The sequence below is a fragment of the Pseudonaja textilis genome, chromosome 2, assembly GCF_049901715.1.
Source record: "Pseudonaja textilis isolate UNSWEBS1 chromosome 2, rPseTex1.2, whole genome shotgun sequence".
Lineage (NCBI taxonomy): Eukaryota > Metazoa > Chordata > Lepidosauria > Squamata > Elapidae > Pseudonaja > Pseudonaja textilis.
The window spans coordinates 142,681,811-142,697,056 of record NC_141991.1 but is presented as its reverse complement, the minus strand read 5'-3'; the positions used below and the strand labels follow the sequence as shown (position 1 = coordinate 142,697,056).

The 15,246-nt window shown below is 34.4% G+C and overlaps 1 protein-coding gene across 1 annotated transcript; it reads left to right on the top strand.

The window, feature by feature from the left end:
• Window positions 1-1,320: 1,320 nt before the first annotated feature.
• LOC113443431 (synaptonemal complex central element protein 1-like) lies at window positions 1,321-12,522 on the top strand. Its single transcript, XM_026711636.2, has 12 exons — window positions 1,321-1,438; window positions 2,402-2,461; window positions 3,229-3,303; window positions 4,012-4,059; window positions 5,404-5,458; window positions 5,936-6,025; window positions 6,684-6,747; window positions 8,350-8,407; window positions 8,580-8,694; window positions 9,123-9,212; window positions 10,440-10,532; window positions 11,619-12,522. Exons 1-11 carry the CDS (start codon window positions 1,399-1,401, stop codon window positions 10,495-10,497), a joined length of 753 nt encoding a protein of 250 aa, XP_026567421.2. The 5' UTR covers window positions 1,321-1,398; the 3' UTR covers window positions 10,498-10,532; window positions 11,619-12,522.
• Window positions 12,523-15,246: the final 2,724 nt, after the last annotated feature.

Here is a 15,246-nt window from a genome sequence, read left to right as displayed (position 1 = left end):
TTTTGCTTCCTTGAAGGAAATTAACTATGAATATTTGCTCTTTCAGAATGCTGTCTAAAGCTGAACTTTTGTGGGAGGTCCCTGAGTCCATCCTTGTTAGTAGATTTGTTTCCAAGTGGAGAAAAAAAAAGGATTTAGCTTATTGCGGTCTTTCAGTCCAGTTTTTAATCATGCATGGCCAGAATGAAGTCTTAGGCTAAAGGGCCTTCAATTTGGTCCTACTGGATATAGTAGAGGAAAGGTTTTTTAAGTCTCAACCCTGAACTGTAAAGGTCTTTTATTATAACGAAAGCCTATTCTACAAATCCTTTTCTGCTCTTTAAATATTTATGCAATATTCTATATTAATATTTAATAGAAACTACAGAATATTTCATGACACATTTATACTATTAATAATATTAATGTAAATATTATTCTAGTATCCTTTCAATTCATCTCAGGAAGCCCTTAACTCTGAAGGATACATTGGAGGAAAGATACAATAATTTTCTATTCAACTGTATCCATATCTATAATAACAAAATCTTCCATTGCGTTGTACTTCCTCCCTCTTCCAGTGTATCAGGAAAGCATCTGCTTGAAATACTTCTGAATAGCAAAAGCAATAGCACTTATACACCACTTCACAGTGCTTTATAGTTCTCTCTAAGCAGTTTACAGAGTCAGTCTATTGCGTCCAACAATCTGGGTCCTCATTTTACTGACCTTGGAAAGATGGAAGGCTGAGTCAACCTTGAGCTGGTGAGAATTGAACTGCTGGCAGTTGGCAGAATTAATATACAATTCTAACCATTGCATTCTAACCATTGCACTACCATGGCTCTACAATATTATTATCTTTGGGAATTTTCCAGGGTTTTAAAATATATTTTAGTGCCTTTTGTCTAAATACTGTAATAGTTCTTCATATTTCCAGCAAGCTCATTCTCCTTACTCTCTACATCAACTGCAGAGGACAGCCACATGAAGAAATCTGAAAATGCACTCATTTGAAAAGACAAATTTGCTGAGGAGTTAAATTCCTTGTCTGTCCAATCACACTTAGCCAATAAAGAATTCTATTCTGTTCTGTTCTGTTCTGTTCTACTCTATTTCTAAATTGCACCAGTTAATTGCTATTATCTTTTCTATGTGGAAAGTATTATAATTTTGATTTTGTAACATGCAGGAAGAACATTACAATTTCCATTTCACAGATGGACTTTTTCAGTTAAGAGAAAAAAATCTTCCATATAGGCAAAAGGTCTACATGCTGTCCAGATTTTGATATACTCCATCTGGGTTAATATATATGTGGGTGAATGACGATATATAGCTTATGTGGATTATGACAACATTTAAACAATTCTGTTTGTTCTTGTTCTTTGTCCAGATTCCTGGAACTTTGCATCAAAAATGGAAGAGATACTGTCTCTAGTGAAACAAATGCAAAACGGTATTTTTTTGAAGCTAGGGACAACAGTTAGAATGGGCACCAGGCATTAGACATCTTAGTAAAATTTTGGAGTGTACACATGATGGTAATGTGTGACCTATCAATGATTAAAGTGGGTAGTTCTCTAGAAAATCTATGATGTTTCACATTTGAGCTATGGCTGAAGATTTATTAAAATCTGGAGGACAACACATTGCTTACCATATAGAAAATAGCTGGGCATTGAGACATTTGGAATTCTTTCCCCTCTTATTATGGAAAGAGTTGTTCTGACCACCATAGAAGATAAAATTGGACAAAATCTAAAGGTTCAAATTTCTGATACGTTTGTAGGAAATGTGTTTGCTATTTGTTGCCGATAAACGAATAAGGAAAAGTAGCTCCAAATGTGTAAAAGTAGCCTGCCACTTCTATCCATGTACACAGCATGTTGCAACATTATGCCTGTACAGTGGAAATAGTTGATTTCATGCAATTTTGGGTGGGTGGGGCGCAGCACAACCAAATACCGTATCACATAATCTAGGGACCTACAAAATGTAATCAGTATGTATACAGTATTGTGATTGTAACATTGCTTTGATGCCAAACAGTGGTCAGATTCTGTGGGTGTGTATTTGAATTAAACAGAATTTTGCATGAGAAGGGAAGGCCAGAAGTTCTTATTGGATGCCAGAAGAAAAATATAATGAAAGAAGGGATGCTGACTTTAGGAGAAAGGTTTAAGCATCCAGTTTTTATTTTAAAAAAATCCAATCAGCATAAGATAAACCATCAATATAATTTGACAGTTAATTATTTTAAATTATCCTATTTACCCTCTGAAGCTGTCAGTTGCATTTGTAATGGAAGGAAAGATATGCAATAATATACAGGAAAGTGGTTATGGTGAATTTATATAAAGTTTTAAGGTACTAATAAAGAATCCAGATGAAACTTTCTCCTTTTTCCTTTCCTTGATAGTAGGAAATCTAGAGCCAAAAATAGAAGATCTAGTAAAAAGAATTAATAAATTGCAGCAAGGTAAGGGATTCAAATGGGACACAAAATAAAGGGCTGTGGTTGGCTGGCAGAAGTCATGGATTACATCACTATACTTCATTTGATAAACTTAGTTGGATGAACATAAATTGAGCAGTAGAAATATTTTACCTCATTTGAAGAGATTATTTGTTTGATTTAAATATGTTGTGATATTTTGAGACTCTTGGTAGTTCACAACAGTTCTAAAACAAAACATTTCTGTGCTAAATATAAAATTAAAATAAAATCAAAATTACATAACCCTGACAATATCACAGTTCGCCCCCAAACCTTCTGGAATAACTCAGTTTTAACTAAATCCTGAAAAGTTATTATCAATGCAACTAATCTTACCTCCAGGGGGAGGCCTGGGACTGTTGAAAGAAACATCTCCTGGCCCTCACTTCCCTCCTCTTATTTTATAAGATTGGAGGTCTTCTCTTTTTATTGAATGCTCTGATATTTTCTCATTGCTGTTTCAGTCTTTTTCTATCTGCAAACTGTGGTTTGTTAAAAATAAGAAGCAGAATAGCTCTACATTATCTTTATTTGTTATTTAGTATGATTCCTCTGTCAGAAACTCCACTAGCACAATCTTAGTAAAAATTGTTATTGCTGCACTTATTTTAGCTGAGTAATATTACAAAGGTTTAAATGTATTTTTACTATTATACTATAATATTACGCAGATGCAAAAGATCCTTGTCATGAGCTTCCCATTTATCATATACTCTGTCAATTTATTTGTTATATGCATTTTTCTTCAGCCAAGAAGATATTAAATGAAGAGATTTCTGAGACAAATAAACACAGTAAAACACTTCATATAGAGCTGGAAAAGTGTAGGTATTTTTTTCTGTCATAGTTCAGATTGAAGCCAACTAATCAAATGCCATTAATCTCTCCCTCCACAGCCAGTTTTTAAAAAATATATGAACTTCAGAATGCAATCCACTTTGAATAATCTTTAGTTTTAAATAGACATATTTAAAACTGCATTATTGCTATGTTCACCTAGTAATATTAAGGCAAGTTTTTAAACCATACTATGCTGAATAAGTCATAATGGCTAGCTACTACATAACCTAAATCATAATGGATGGGTTATATATATATTAAACAATAATGGGTGGACATCACTAAGCAAGTAGCCACATTATGCTATGTTGCTATGTATGATTTACAGTGCTGTTGATCTGCAGGTACAGGCCAGTTAATTTAACTATTTTAACAACAGCCAATATATTACATGATATGTAACAGTATATGGAAATGGCTGAGAAACAGAAGGGAAAGCCATAAACCGGACAACCAGCATATAAAAGCAAGAAAAATCAATGCAATAAGATTATTTTGAATTGTTTTTCTGTTCATGTTTGTAGACAGAGGACACTTTAGCTGTAGTAAATGTATAGTACCTGGAAACAGAGGTCAGACTTTTATAATGCAGTTTTAGAAAAATAAGGACCAACACCTGATGTTTCTTCCATTTGTATTTTCTGCAATATGATAAAAATAATGCCTAAATGAAATCACTTCTTCTCTTGTAGTGAATGCTGAGAAGTCAAGCCTTGAAGAAATATGGAATGAGAAAAAGGGTAATAGAAAATTCTGAGATACTGGATTGATTTTTTAAAAAACATTAATAGTTTTTGCACTTGTCCACGTTATATTCCTTAAAATTTCATATCTGTTGCGAGGACAATTCACTATTAATATGACTACAATATGAAATACAGTTTCAAGAGATACATTGTAGTATGAAATGCAGTTTTAAGTGACACTTTATGTTTTGGCATTATTATAAAATTAATTTAATTGCAGGAATTAAGTTTAATTTAACTAAGATTATCTTAATCTTTCAATGCTTATACTATTTTGTATAGGTTTCTGTTGTTAATATTAGGGGGAAAATCTTAAGTTTTGTGTTAATTGTTTCTTATTGTTGCTGTTACGATATACATTTATATCCCATTCTTCAATGCATATGTTTCCAGGATGGTTGACAGAACTACAACAGAAACTGAGAAAAAAAATAATCAAATTCATTTGAGACAATGGCAGTACTAAAGCTCCACATTGCCCCTTTTTTAAAAAAGCTACAAAAGTCAGCATTTCTTCTCCCAGCTTTACTTATTCCCATTTGTTATATGAAGATGACATATTTCATAGGCAGTGAGTTAAGGCAAGGTGAAAACTTGTGGTTACAGGTTATATATAGCACAAGTTGGCTTTTATAGTGCTCTGAGCCATCCCTGACAAAAGGGCAACAGTTCCCCAAATTTTGAGAAGAGAAACAGATGAAAACTCTAGCATAAGTCCTAAAATACATATATCATAGTTTAAAACCACCCCTAATGCCCCTCAAAGTCCCATCACTTATTCATATCAAAATACGTTGAGTACCAAATTTGATGAGTTTGAAAGCAGTTGAGTACCAAGGTACCACTATAAGTATAACTAAAAAAAACAACACTTAAAAGTCGTGGTGCAGAGAGAAAAATTATCTCCATGTACTTTCTCCACCTGGTAATAATTTCTATACTTAACAATATTGCCCATTTTATTTTTTATTTACTTCTCAAAGTTTCATAAGATGGAATTAAACTTTTTCATGAAAAATACATACTGGACCAAAATTTTCATCAAGCTGATCATCACAAGCCCAATATCCTTTCCTGATGAGGCTTTTTTCTTTAAGTAACTTTCTGATTACCTGTGCTTAATACAGAGGAAAAATAGAACACTCCCTTTCCTGTAGTCCCTTGTTACTTTATCTAATGAAAGGGTGGCATAGTGTTGTTGCACATGTTCTGTTCCTTGAACGTAGTGTTAGAGAACTTCCGTGTTAGAGAACATACAGTACATAAAACCATGGCAGAAATATTATGCAGAAAGAGAATAACTGAACTGCTGAGAATTAATATTTACCTTTCTTGCAGAGATAAAAAAAGTCATGCAGATGCATTCAGAGGAGACACAAGCTGAAATGCAGAGGTGAGCTAGGGCCTCTGATCCACCTGCTTTGTGGACTTCGCTATTGAAAAGTACTGAGCAATGTTCTAGACCACAGAAAGAAACACAACAAATCACTTCAATGCTGTCAGTATATATTATTATTTATTATGATTATATTTTACGATACTTATCACTTGTTGCTTGTATGTAAACTGAGAGCTTATGCACCAGAGACAAATCCCTTGAGTGTCCAATCACACTTGGCCAATAAAGAACTATTCTATTCTATTCTATTCTATTCTATTCTATTCTATTCTATTCTATTCTATTCTATTCTATTCTATTCTATTATTCCATTCCATTCCTACCCTACCCTACCCTACCCTACCCTATCCTAATGCATATGTTTTCAGTAAAATGATTTATATTGGAATACATGATCCAAGGGCAAAGTGATTATTATAAGAACATTAAGAATTAGCCCATTCTGTATCTTGGTTTCTTCTCATTTACCAGGGAACAGAAATTGAACCGGGACTGTAAGCAACAAATTGAAGAAATCACAGCCAAGATTCAGATGGAAAAGCTGAAGCAGAGGGAGCAGAGGTTGGTTCCTTACAATTTTGCTATAAATGTATGTGTGCTAGCATTTTCTGATTTCATTTAATTCATGTATTATCAAAAAAAATATTGTATTTACATTTATTGGATCACATTTCAGACTGCCTTCATTCCCTTAGGAAATCATTTTCTGTAAAGAATAAAGCTGCGTTAACTGAAAAAATGAATAATACAGTAATGCAACTTAAGAAATACCAGATTTTGTCACAACAATCAGATCATTCAATAAAATTGTTTGCAAATAAGTTTAATAACAACAAAAATATTTGTAGCCATTTATTTTTTAATTATTACCAGAATTGTGTGGTAAGACTTACTGTACAATTACGGTAATAGGCATGGCCACACCAAGTGCCCACTCCATAGCAATGGCCTTTAAGACTGGCACCTGCTTCATGTTTTCTAACATATATAGGTAAAGTGGCTCAGTACCTCCAAAGTTGAGGCCCAGAATCTGCATTTGAGACAATGCCTTCTCTTGACCATCCCTGCAAGAAAGTTCACCCAAGTGGTTGATGTGCTAGATTCTGTTGCAGTTGACATTCCCTAGAAATGCTGTAAGGAGTTGAATTTATTTGCAATGTAATAGTTTATTCTGTCTTGTTCCTGCTTTGGGTTTATTTTTATTTTTTTCTACTTTCAGATTCGCATTTGAGCAGTTACTTGATGAGTTGATGGAGAAGCACAAGAATCTCTGGGAACTTTATGTAAGAGCTTGTTCTGCCCCTCATCCGCCCCGTAGCATCAATTACAGTATATTCTACAGTACTCATTAATATTGTAATAAATGTAGGCAGCAACACTGTGAGTTAAAGATCTTGAATTCCAATTGCCTTTGGGAATACTAACATCAAAATCTCTAAAAAAATTTTTGGCCTTGTCCACAAAGTGATATATCACAATGTGAAATGCTGAGGTCTGAAAGTGCAATAGAAAGAGTGGATATTACTAGATACAGGCACGGGAAAATCCTCCCAGGAGAAACAGCTACTGCACTGGGATTTAGGATTACAGGTAGTCCTAGACTTCCAACAATTTGTTTAGTAATGAAATTAATGCAGAAGTTGGAATGGCATTGAAAAAAATGACTTAATGACTGTTTTCCAAACATAGAACCATTGCAGCATCCCCATGGTCACATAATCAAAATTTGGATGCGTGACAACTGGCATGTACTTATGATGGTTACAGTGTTCCAGTGTCATGTGATCACCTTTTGCAACTTTCTGACAAGAAAAGTCAACGGGGAAGCCAGATTCACTTAATCATTGTGTTACTAATTTAACTACTGCAGTGATTCACTTAACAACTGTGGCAAGAAAGGTCATAAAATGGGACAAAACCCATTTAGCAACATACATTCTGGGCTCAATTGTGGCTGTATGTCAAGGACTACTTGTAGACTTACATTACCCTATAGAAGATGACAGATTACATACCACCATGGCTCCTGTGCCAATGTATGATCACTACTGGACAGATGAGGGCATGTGGTGTTGCTAAATGCTATACATGCATTATGCTATCTATAGAATATGGCTAGTTCAAGCACTCTAGATAGGTTTTTCATTATTTGGTACACACTGGAATTGTCTTCTTGAATGGAATGGGCAACCCAAGCTAATATATGGGTTTTAATGTATTTGTGGTCCCCATGTCCCACTAAGACTGCTTTGCTTGAATTCAACAGTAGCTGAATTAGCAACATTTAGCATTTAGTGGGAAAAAATAGTACATACATTCACAATAGGATTAATCACCAATAATATGTTTTTTAAAACCTCAAGAGAAAAAGTTCCAAATGCAACCTTTCTTTCTAGTGATATCATATTGTTGTTATCCTTTTGCTGCTAACACTTAAACAGATGCATATAATTAATGTAAAAATTATTCTTATTTGTATTATCTTTTACTGTGATATTTTTCTGATTAACTTTCTACCTTTCATACTCCTCCCACATATTAATATTTGCTTGATTTGTAAAACTGGAGTCTATTTATGTATTTAAATATACATTGGATTAAATATTTATTTAATAAATATATAATTAACTCTGCTCTCTTATCTCTCTGATTTTAATTGGGTAAATAGCATGAGCAGAAAGGTTGGCTTCTTTCTGATGCTCCAGCCTGTCTATTAGGTTTTGTTTTTGCTGATCACATTATATTGACATTTAAATTATTCACTTTGTTTAAATTTGGGAGATTAAATTTGGGAAATTATTTTTATTGATTTCCTTCCTTATATCTACAGCATATTTTTTGTTATTATCTTGTTTCTTTTCATCATATCATTTTCCACTTTCCAGGCCAGGGAGAAACCAGTGGCTGACATGAAAGTGAATAAGGAGCAGTTACTACTTGAAGGTGAGAAAGAAAATGCACTATTTGGGGCATTTAGGTAATTTAGATTACCCTATCTAAAATCATTCCAATTAATTTCTAATATACTTTGAAAGTACCTTCAGTTTTCAAGGCAGGTAAGAATTCTTAAATGTGATGTGTCATAAAGGATTTATATGTTGTAATATTCCATTAGAAAAATTAATCCAAGAGAAACTGGCTCATGTTCAAGATGAACTGGATTTGCTGAGTCAGGTTGCATTTAGTGAAAAGAGGAAGTTTCTGAAAAGTCAGGCAGCTGCATCTGCTGTGTGAGTATACTTCCATTCTCTTCTGAGATAATAATATTTAGAACTCAGATAAGAAAGTTTGTCCTTTCCCAAGGGTATTCAAGAAATTACCTTTTAACACTTAAAATGAACTATAATAGCAAGTAAAGGTGCTACTTTTAAAAATAAGCAAAAACTTTCCAAGAGTAGTTATTAATTAATTAATTAATTGCCTTTCCTTGAGGAAGATGAGCGGTTCAAAAATATGAGATATAAATAAATACAGTTAATTATACACGCCTTAAGCAAAATTACATGAGACTATTAAAAACTCTGGTGTGCCTCATTATACTTTTTTTGTAATTTTGTAAGAAAAATGCATATGCCAAATAATTTCTCACCACAAAAGCAACTAATACCTTGATAGATTTGACATATAAGAACTCTTATTCATACCTTTTAATTTCCAGGGAGTTATTTCAAGAGGAAAACAAAAAAGCAAAAGAATATCTTGAAGCAGCCTCGAAGTACAATTCTGACTTGCAAGAGAAATGCAGCAAGTGAGCAGAAAAGTGGGAATGTATTTGGATAAGTAAACATATAACTAATCTTCTGCAGATTCATTTCTGAAAGATGATAATTTTTAGCCAAGAGAGTAATTATCCTTGGACTATCTATTTGAAGCAAATGTGAATTTTATGTTATCATTAAACATTTTTACAATCTATTAGGATACAAGCAAAAGTCAATATTTAATTTCAATCAATCAGAATAGAGCTGGAAAGGGACCTTGGAGTACTTCTAGATTAGCCCACTCCTTGAGCAGGTGTCCCTATACCCTTTCAGGCAAGTAACTGTCCAGTCTCTTCTTAACAACCTCCAGTGATGAAGCACCTACAACTTCTGAAGGCAAGCTGGTTAATTGTTATCAGTGTTAGGAAGTTTTTCTTTAGTTTCAGGTTGCTTCTCTCCTTGATTAGTTTCTATCCATTGTTTCTTGTCCTGCCTACAGGTGCTTTGGTAAATAAGTTGATCCCCTCTTCTTTGTGGCAATACTTGTGTTATATCACCCATAGTCCTTCTTTTCTCTAGACTAGCCAAGCCTAAATCCAGCAACCATTTTTCATAAGTTTTAATCTCCAGGCCTTTAATCGTCTTAGTTGCTCTTTTTTGCACTCTTTCCAAAATGTCAGTATTTTTTTTTTAGGGTGGTGACCAAAGCCAGGTGTGGCCTTACTAAGGCTTTATAAAGCAGTACTAATTCTTCACATGATTTTGATTCTATGCCTTTTGTTTATACAACCAAGGGTTGTATTAGCAGTTTTGGCTGCTGTCTCACACTGCTGTCTCATATTTAAGTGATCGTCCACTAGGACTCCAAGGTCCTTGTCATAATTATTGGAGTCCACTAGGAGTCCAGGGTCCCTCTCAAAGTTGTTATTAACAGTTATTAGCCAAAAAAGTTAATACAATCCTTGGTTGTTATAAACAGAGGCATAGAATCAAAATCACATGAAGTATTAGTACAGCTTTATAAAACCTTAGTAAGGCCACACTTGGAATACCGCACCCAGTTTTGGTCACCAGAAACAATATATTATTGAAATATTCTAAACAAAGATAACCACCTCTACCATCTACTGGAATTCCTACTCCTGCAAGTTTTATTTATAATTATGAAATGGAAATATGGTCACTAATTTTCTGCCTCCTTTTGTTTCCTTTATATTTACTTCTATTTTGATCTTGTTTACATTGTTTAACCTCAAGTATTTAATTTACTTCAGGTTAAGAATAGAGCTGGAGGTCTTTGGGATGGAGGATGACAACATTAATGAAGATTAGCTAGTAGTCCACCATACTGCTGCACAGGAGGAAATGTAAATATTCTTAATGCGTTTTTTGAAGCTGTTATTTAAGTTAAGGTTTATAAAGCAGGATAGGAGCAACCACTTATCTGGTATTCCAAAATAAGAGAGATGATTAATACAATAAGACTTAAATTAGAATGGAATGAATTTATTACAACATTTCTAGGCTGCAAGATGTTCTTGCTTTCTACTTAGAGATGTAAGGGAGGAGGCCCTCTTGCATTCAAGGACCATATTGAAAAATTTGGGATCTTAATGTCACACTAGATATGAGTTCATGGGCACAAAATGAAACATTTGTTTCTTAAAGTTTCAGTAATTAGTTCCTATTCACTCACTCTCATGTATCATTCCTCAAGTAGGGCCTGCCTTCTGGAATGAGGTTCTCTTGAGATCTAGATGGTCCGTTTCTGCAGGTGTTTTGAAAAACATTGAAGATTTGGTTCTTTGCCAAGGCTTTTGGCCAGACTGATTGCAGCCCATTTAGAATGTGTGGATGGGAGATTTTGTTGTTTCTGTTTTCATCACTTTTGCTATCTTTTACTTCTTTAGTTTTACTTCTTTAGTTTTATTTTCCTTGTTTCATTTTTAACTTGTAAACTGACCAGAATTGCAATATATAAAGCTCATAAAACAAATCAATCAAGAAATACAGTCAAAGTCTCAATAAAACATTGAAATGCTACAGCTCTGGGGAGATAGTGGACAGTCTTTTCCACTTGGCAGGATTTCCTTTACCTCCTGGTTTCATGAGCTTGCCATTTTAATATATCTTTCAAAGGAAAGACACTCTGATGGATTTGCAGATTCCTCTCATGGAAACCACTTGGATTTGCCCATGACAAAAGTGTAACATAAAAGAATTTATGTGAAAGCAAATTATTTTATTTATCCATTATGAAGGTGGCAGAAGAGCAGCCCAGATTGTCAAACTGCTTCTGAAGAAATGGTAGTGTGGCAGTGTTTTTAGGCCTATCTTGATTTAATGAACACTGAAGTTAATGTTTCCTTGATCCATACAAGGATAGAGGAAAGATTAAAAGTTTATAATTTCCTAATTTTATATCTCTCTCTCTATTCCTATCCCTATGATAGGTTTGTGTGTGCAACAGGAGCTTTTTCTTGAGCAGTGAGAGAAATCATCCCAGTGGAATATTGGATGCCTTGCTTCACTCTTAAATTTGTGGCAAACCATTTGCTGTTAATAAATTTCTGTTACCTCTGCTGTCATGAAAATGGAATTTTTGATTTATTTCTTGATGTTTATGGATGCAAAATACCTCTGGATCAGTGTTTCTCAATCAAAAATCTGGGAGTTAAAGATGACACATCTTAAAGTTGCCAAGGTTAACAAATACTGATTTAAATATTAGAGCATCACAACTTATTTGAAACAGATTCTATCCAAAGTGCATTAATAAGAAATGAAATATTTGTCATCAAAGCTTTAGCATTTTCAGGGTTTGGGTGCCTGTTTCAAAAACTGCTTCGAATTTCTTGGGTTTATACCACCAATATTTCATGGACCCCAAACAAACAAACAAAAAAACAACAACAGCCATTCCACATGTTTCCAAAGACACAGCTACTTTAATGCTTCAAACAGATATCCTCATTTGCACAAATGTACTTTATAGTACAAAGTAGTTCTTTTGAATACTTTACATAACTTTTCCATACAAGAAAAATATATCATTTGGAGTTAATATGGAATTTTATTAGTATCTATATGTACGGTATATATAGCAAACTTTCCCCAAACAGTATCTTCTTGATGCAACATGATTTGGTTATTATGGCAGGAATTATGAAAATTGCACTCTGTCCCTTAAGAATTAATAATGCATCTTTTGAATTACTGTTATAGTCAATTAAACAATTTTAACAATTTTAAAGCGCTAGCACAATCAACTTCTCTTGAAGAAAAAAATTAGAAGGTACATTCAAACTGAAAGTGTATAAAATTGCTAAAAGGACAAAATTTTCATGTATTTTGGTTAAAAAAAAATAAATTAAATCCATATATTATTTGTAAAAATTATTCACATAAAAGTGACCCCCAAATGTAAAAACACAGCAGTAAAGTGGATGGACTAAGTTAAAGTGGCAATGAGTGATGGGAGATTTGCAAGAAGAAGTTAGAGATAGAGCATCAGAAAGAAAATCTAAATGGTCTCTAGGCATTGAAAATAACCTGGCAGCACATAATCAATGAAAATGTGAAAACAACTATACTGTAATTGAAATCTATGTTTCAAAACCTTAGTATTTTGCATTATAGATTTCACAAATTAAATGGGCAGGAAGAATGAAATATTTGCCATAATCCGAGATTCTGGTTTGTTTCTGTAAGGATTTTTTTTTTTTTTTTGGAAACACGAACCACTCCTGTCAGAAACTCAGTGCTTCAACTGCTTAAGGTCAAGTCCAACAATTAAAAATAATTCAATCCAGTGTTCTGTTGCCAATTTGTTAACAAATAACTTCTAGTCACCAAAGTAAAGAGAGAGGTAGGAGAAAAATCTTTATTGCTGGTCCAGGAAGATAAAGACATTATTTGCTTTTTTCTTGCTTGTTATTCATCTGGAGCTAAGAAAGTCAAAAAGTATTACTGTATATATAGTCTTATTCTGCAAAAATAATATGTAACATCCTTTTATCCTAGCAACAATTTTAAGGTATTTAGGGCTATCAGGCCCGATCAACACATCAAAAGGTAGTTATTTTTCTGATTTAATAGCCAACAATTTTGCTCAAAATCCAAAGCTGTTGATAAATACCATACACCCAATTTTAATGAGAAATAATATAAAAATTACTCACATCAGCCTTTAAATGTATCATGCTGACCATATGGTCACATCACAACTAAATCATTCACTGACTATGAAAGGGTACTAAGATAAATAAGTCTGAACAAATATATTTTAATTTCATTGGAAAAAAGAAAAAGAAACAAACAAACTGAAAGATAGCTGTTATAATCTCAGGTATCTTGAGATAATACCTGCAAAAAACTTGAAGTAGTTTAGAAAAAAGAATATTGATCACAGGGTTAGGAAACTAAAATGAGAATGAGGGGTCCTTGGTGCTCTCTGAGCTTGGTTGTTTTCTTGCAAATGTTTCATTACCCAAACTAGATAACATTATTAATACTAATAGGGAGTGGAGTTGGGTCTCATTTTATTTTCTAGTGGCTTGTCCTGTTAGTGTTGGGTCCAGTTCACAAGGAAACAACAAAACAATACGCTACCTTTCCTCGATTTCCTTATCAGCAAAGACTGCTGTGGCAAACTAGAAACACAAGTCTACAGAAAAACTACCCCCACCAACCAAGTACTTCACTACCAAAGTAATAACCCAGCCTCTCATAAGAGAAATCATTTAAGAACACTATTCAGATGAGCCCAACACACTCAGCAATCCTGAACAACAGAAAAAGAAAACAGATAATCTATATAACACGTTGAAACAAAATGGTATCCATGCAACGTCATCAAAAAGTGCTTGACTACTCAATCCAATATAGCAATACAACCAAACAAGCTGTAAGGATAACACTGTCACACATCAAAAACATCTCAGAACATACCAATAGACTATTACAACTACATCAGAGGTAGTATTCAGCTGGTTCTGACCAGTTCTGGAGAACCAGTAGCAGAAATATTGAGTAGTTCAGAGAACTGGCAAAGACCACCTCTGACTGGAGATTTTACGGTCTCCTTCCCCTGCCACGCCCACCAAGCCACACCCACAGAACCAGTAATAATTTTTTTTTGAATTCTACCACTGAACTACATGGCATCAGCATAGCACACAAACCAACTAAAGGTCTCCAAAATATGTAGACCAAAAGACCCAGCAGGCCCCGGGTGGTGGTGGGGAAACCCAGGAATCATTTACAATATACAGTGTAAAAACTGCCACAGCCACCATGAAGGACAAGCAGAAGACTAGCAGAAACATATCCATGAACACCAACGAGCAGCCAGAAGACATAATGAAAACTCTTTAATTTCACAACACCTGAACAGACAGACATAGCAATCAACACCCAGATGAGCATAGATCGGGAAACCGGAAGAGCAGATTCCTGGTGTGCCACGGGGGAGTGCTGGAAACCAGAAGCTCAGCTTACCAGCGCACACATGCGCTCCAGCCACCTGGTCTTCTGCGCATGCGAAGACCAGCTGGCTGGCATAGGAACATGCGTGAAGACCAGAAGAGCAATGGGCTGGCGTGCCCAGAGAGATGGCTCTGCGTGCCATTTCTGGTATGCATGGCAAAGGTTCACCATCACAGGCATAGATTAACAACAAGATTAACATCAGACCAACAATCAAGAAATAAACAATACTCCAATCAAGGAACTGCCAAACAAGCTAACAGTCAACAACCCAACCCTATAATCTCCAAGACCAGTCCCACCAACACTGATAGGGCAAGTCACTAGAATATAAAGAGACAGCAAAGCCTACTCCTTAATAGCACTGATATTACCTAATTTGGTTAATGAAACATCTGCAAGAAAACAACCAAACTTTGAGAGCACCGAGAACCCATCATTTCAACTCTGAGCTACAAATATTCTCCTCTATTTGTCAAACAAGAATTTAAGGTACAATACATTTACAATTTACACGACTATAGAATTTTGCAGTAGGTAAAATTATTTCTCACCTAGGGTACTTATTTTTTATTTTATTTCAGCAGTAGTCAC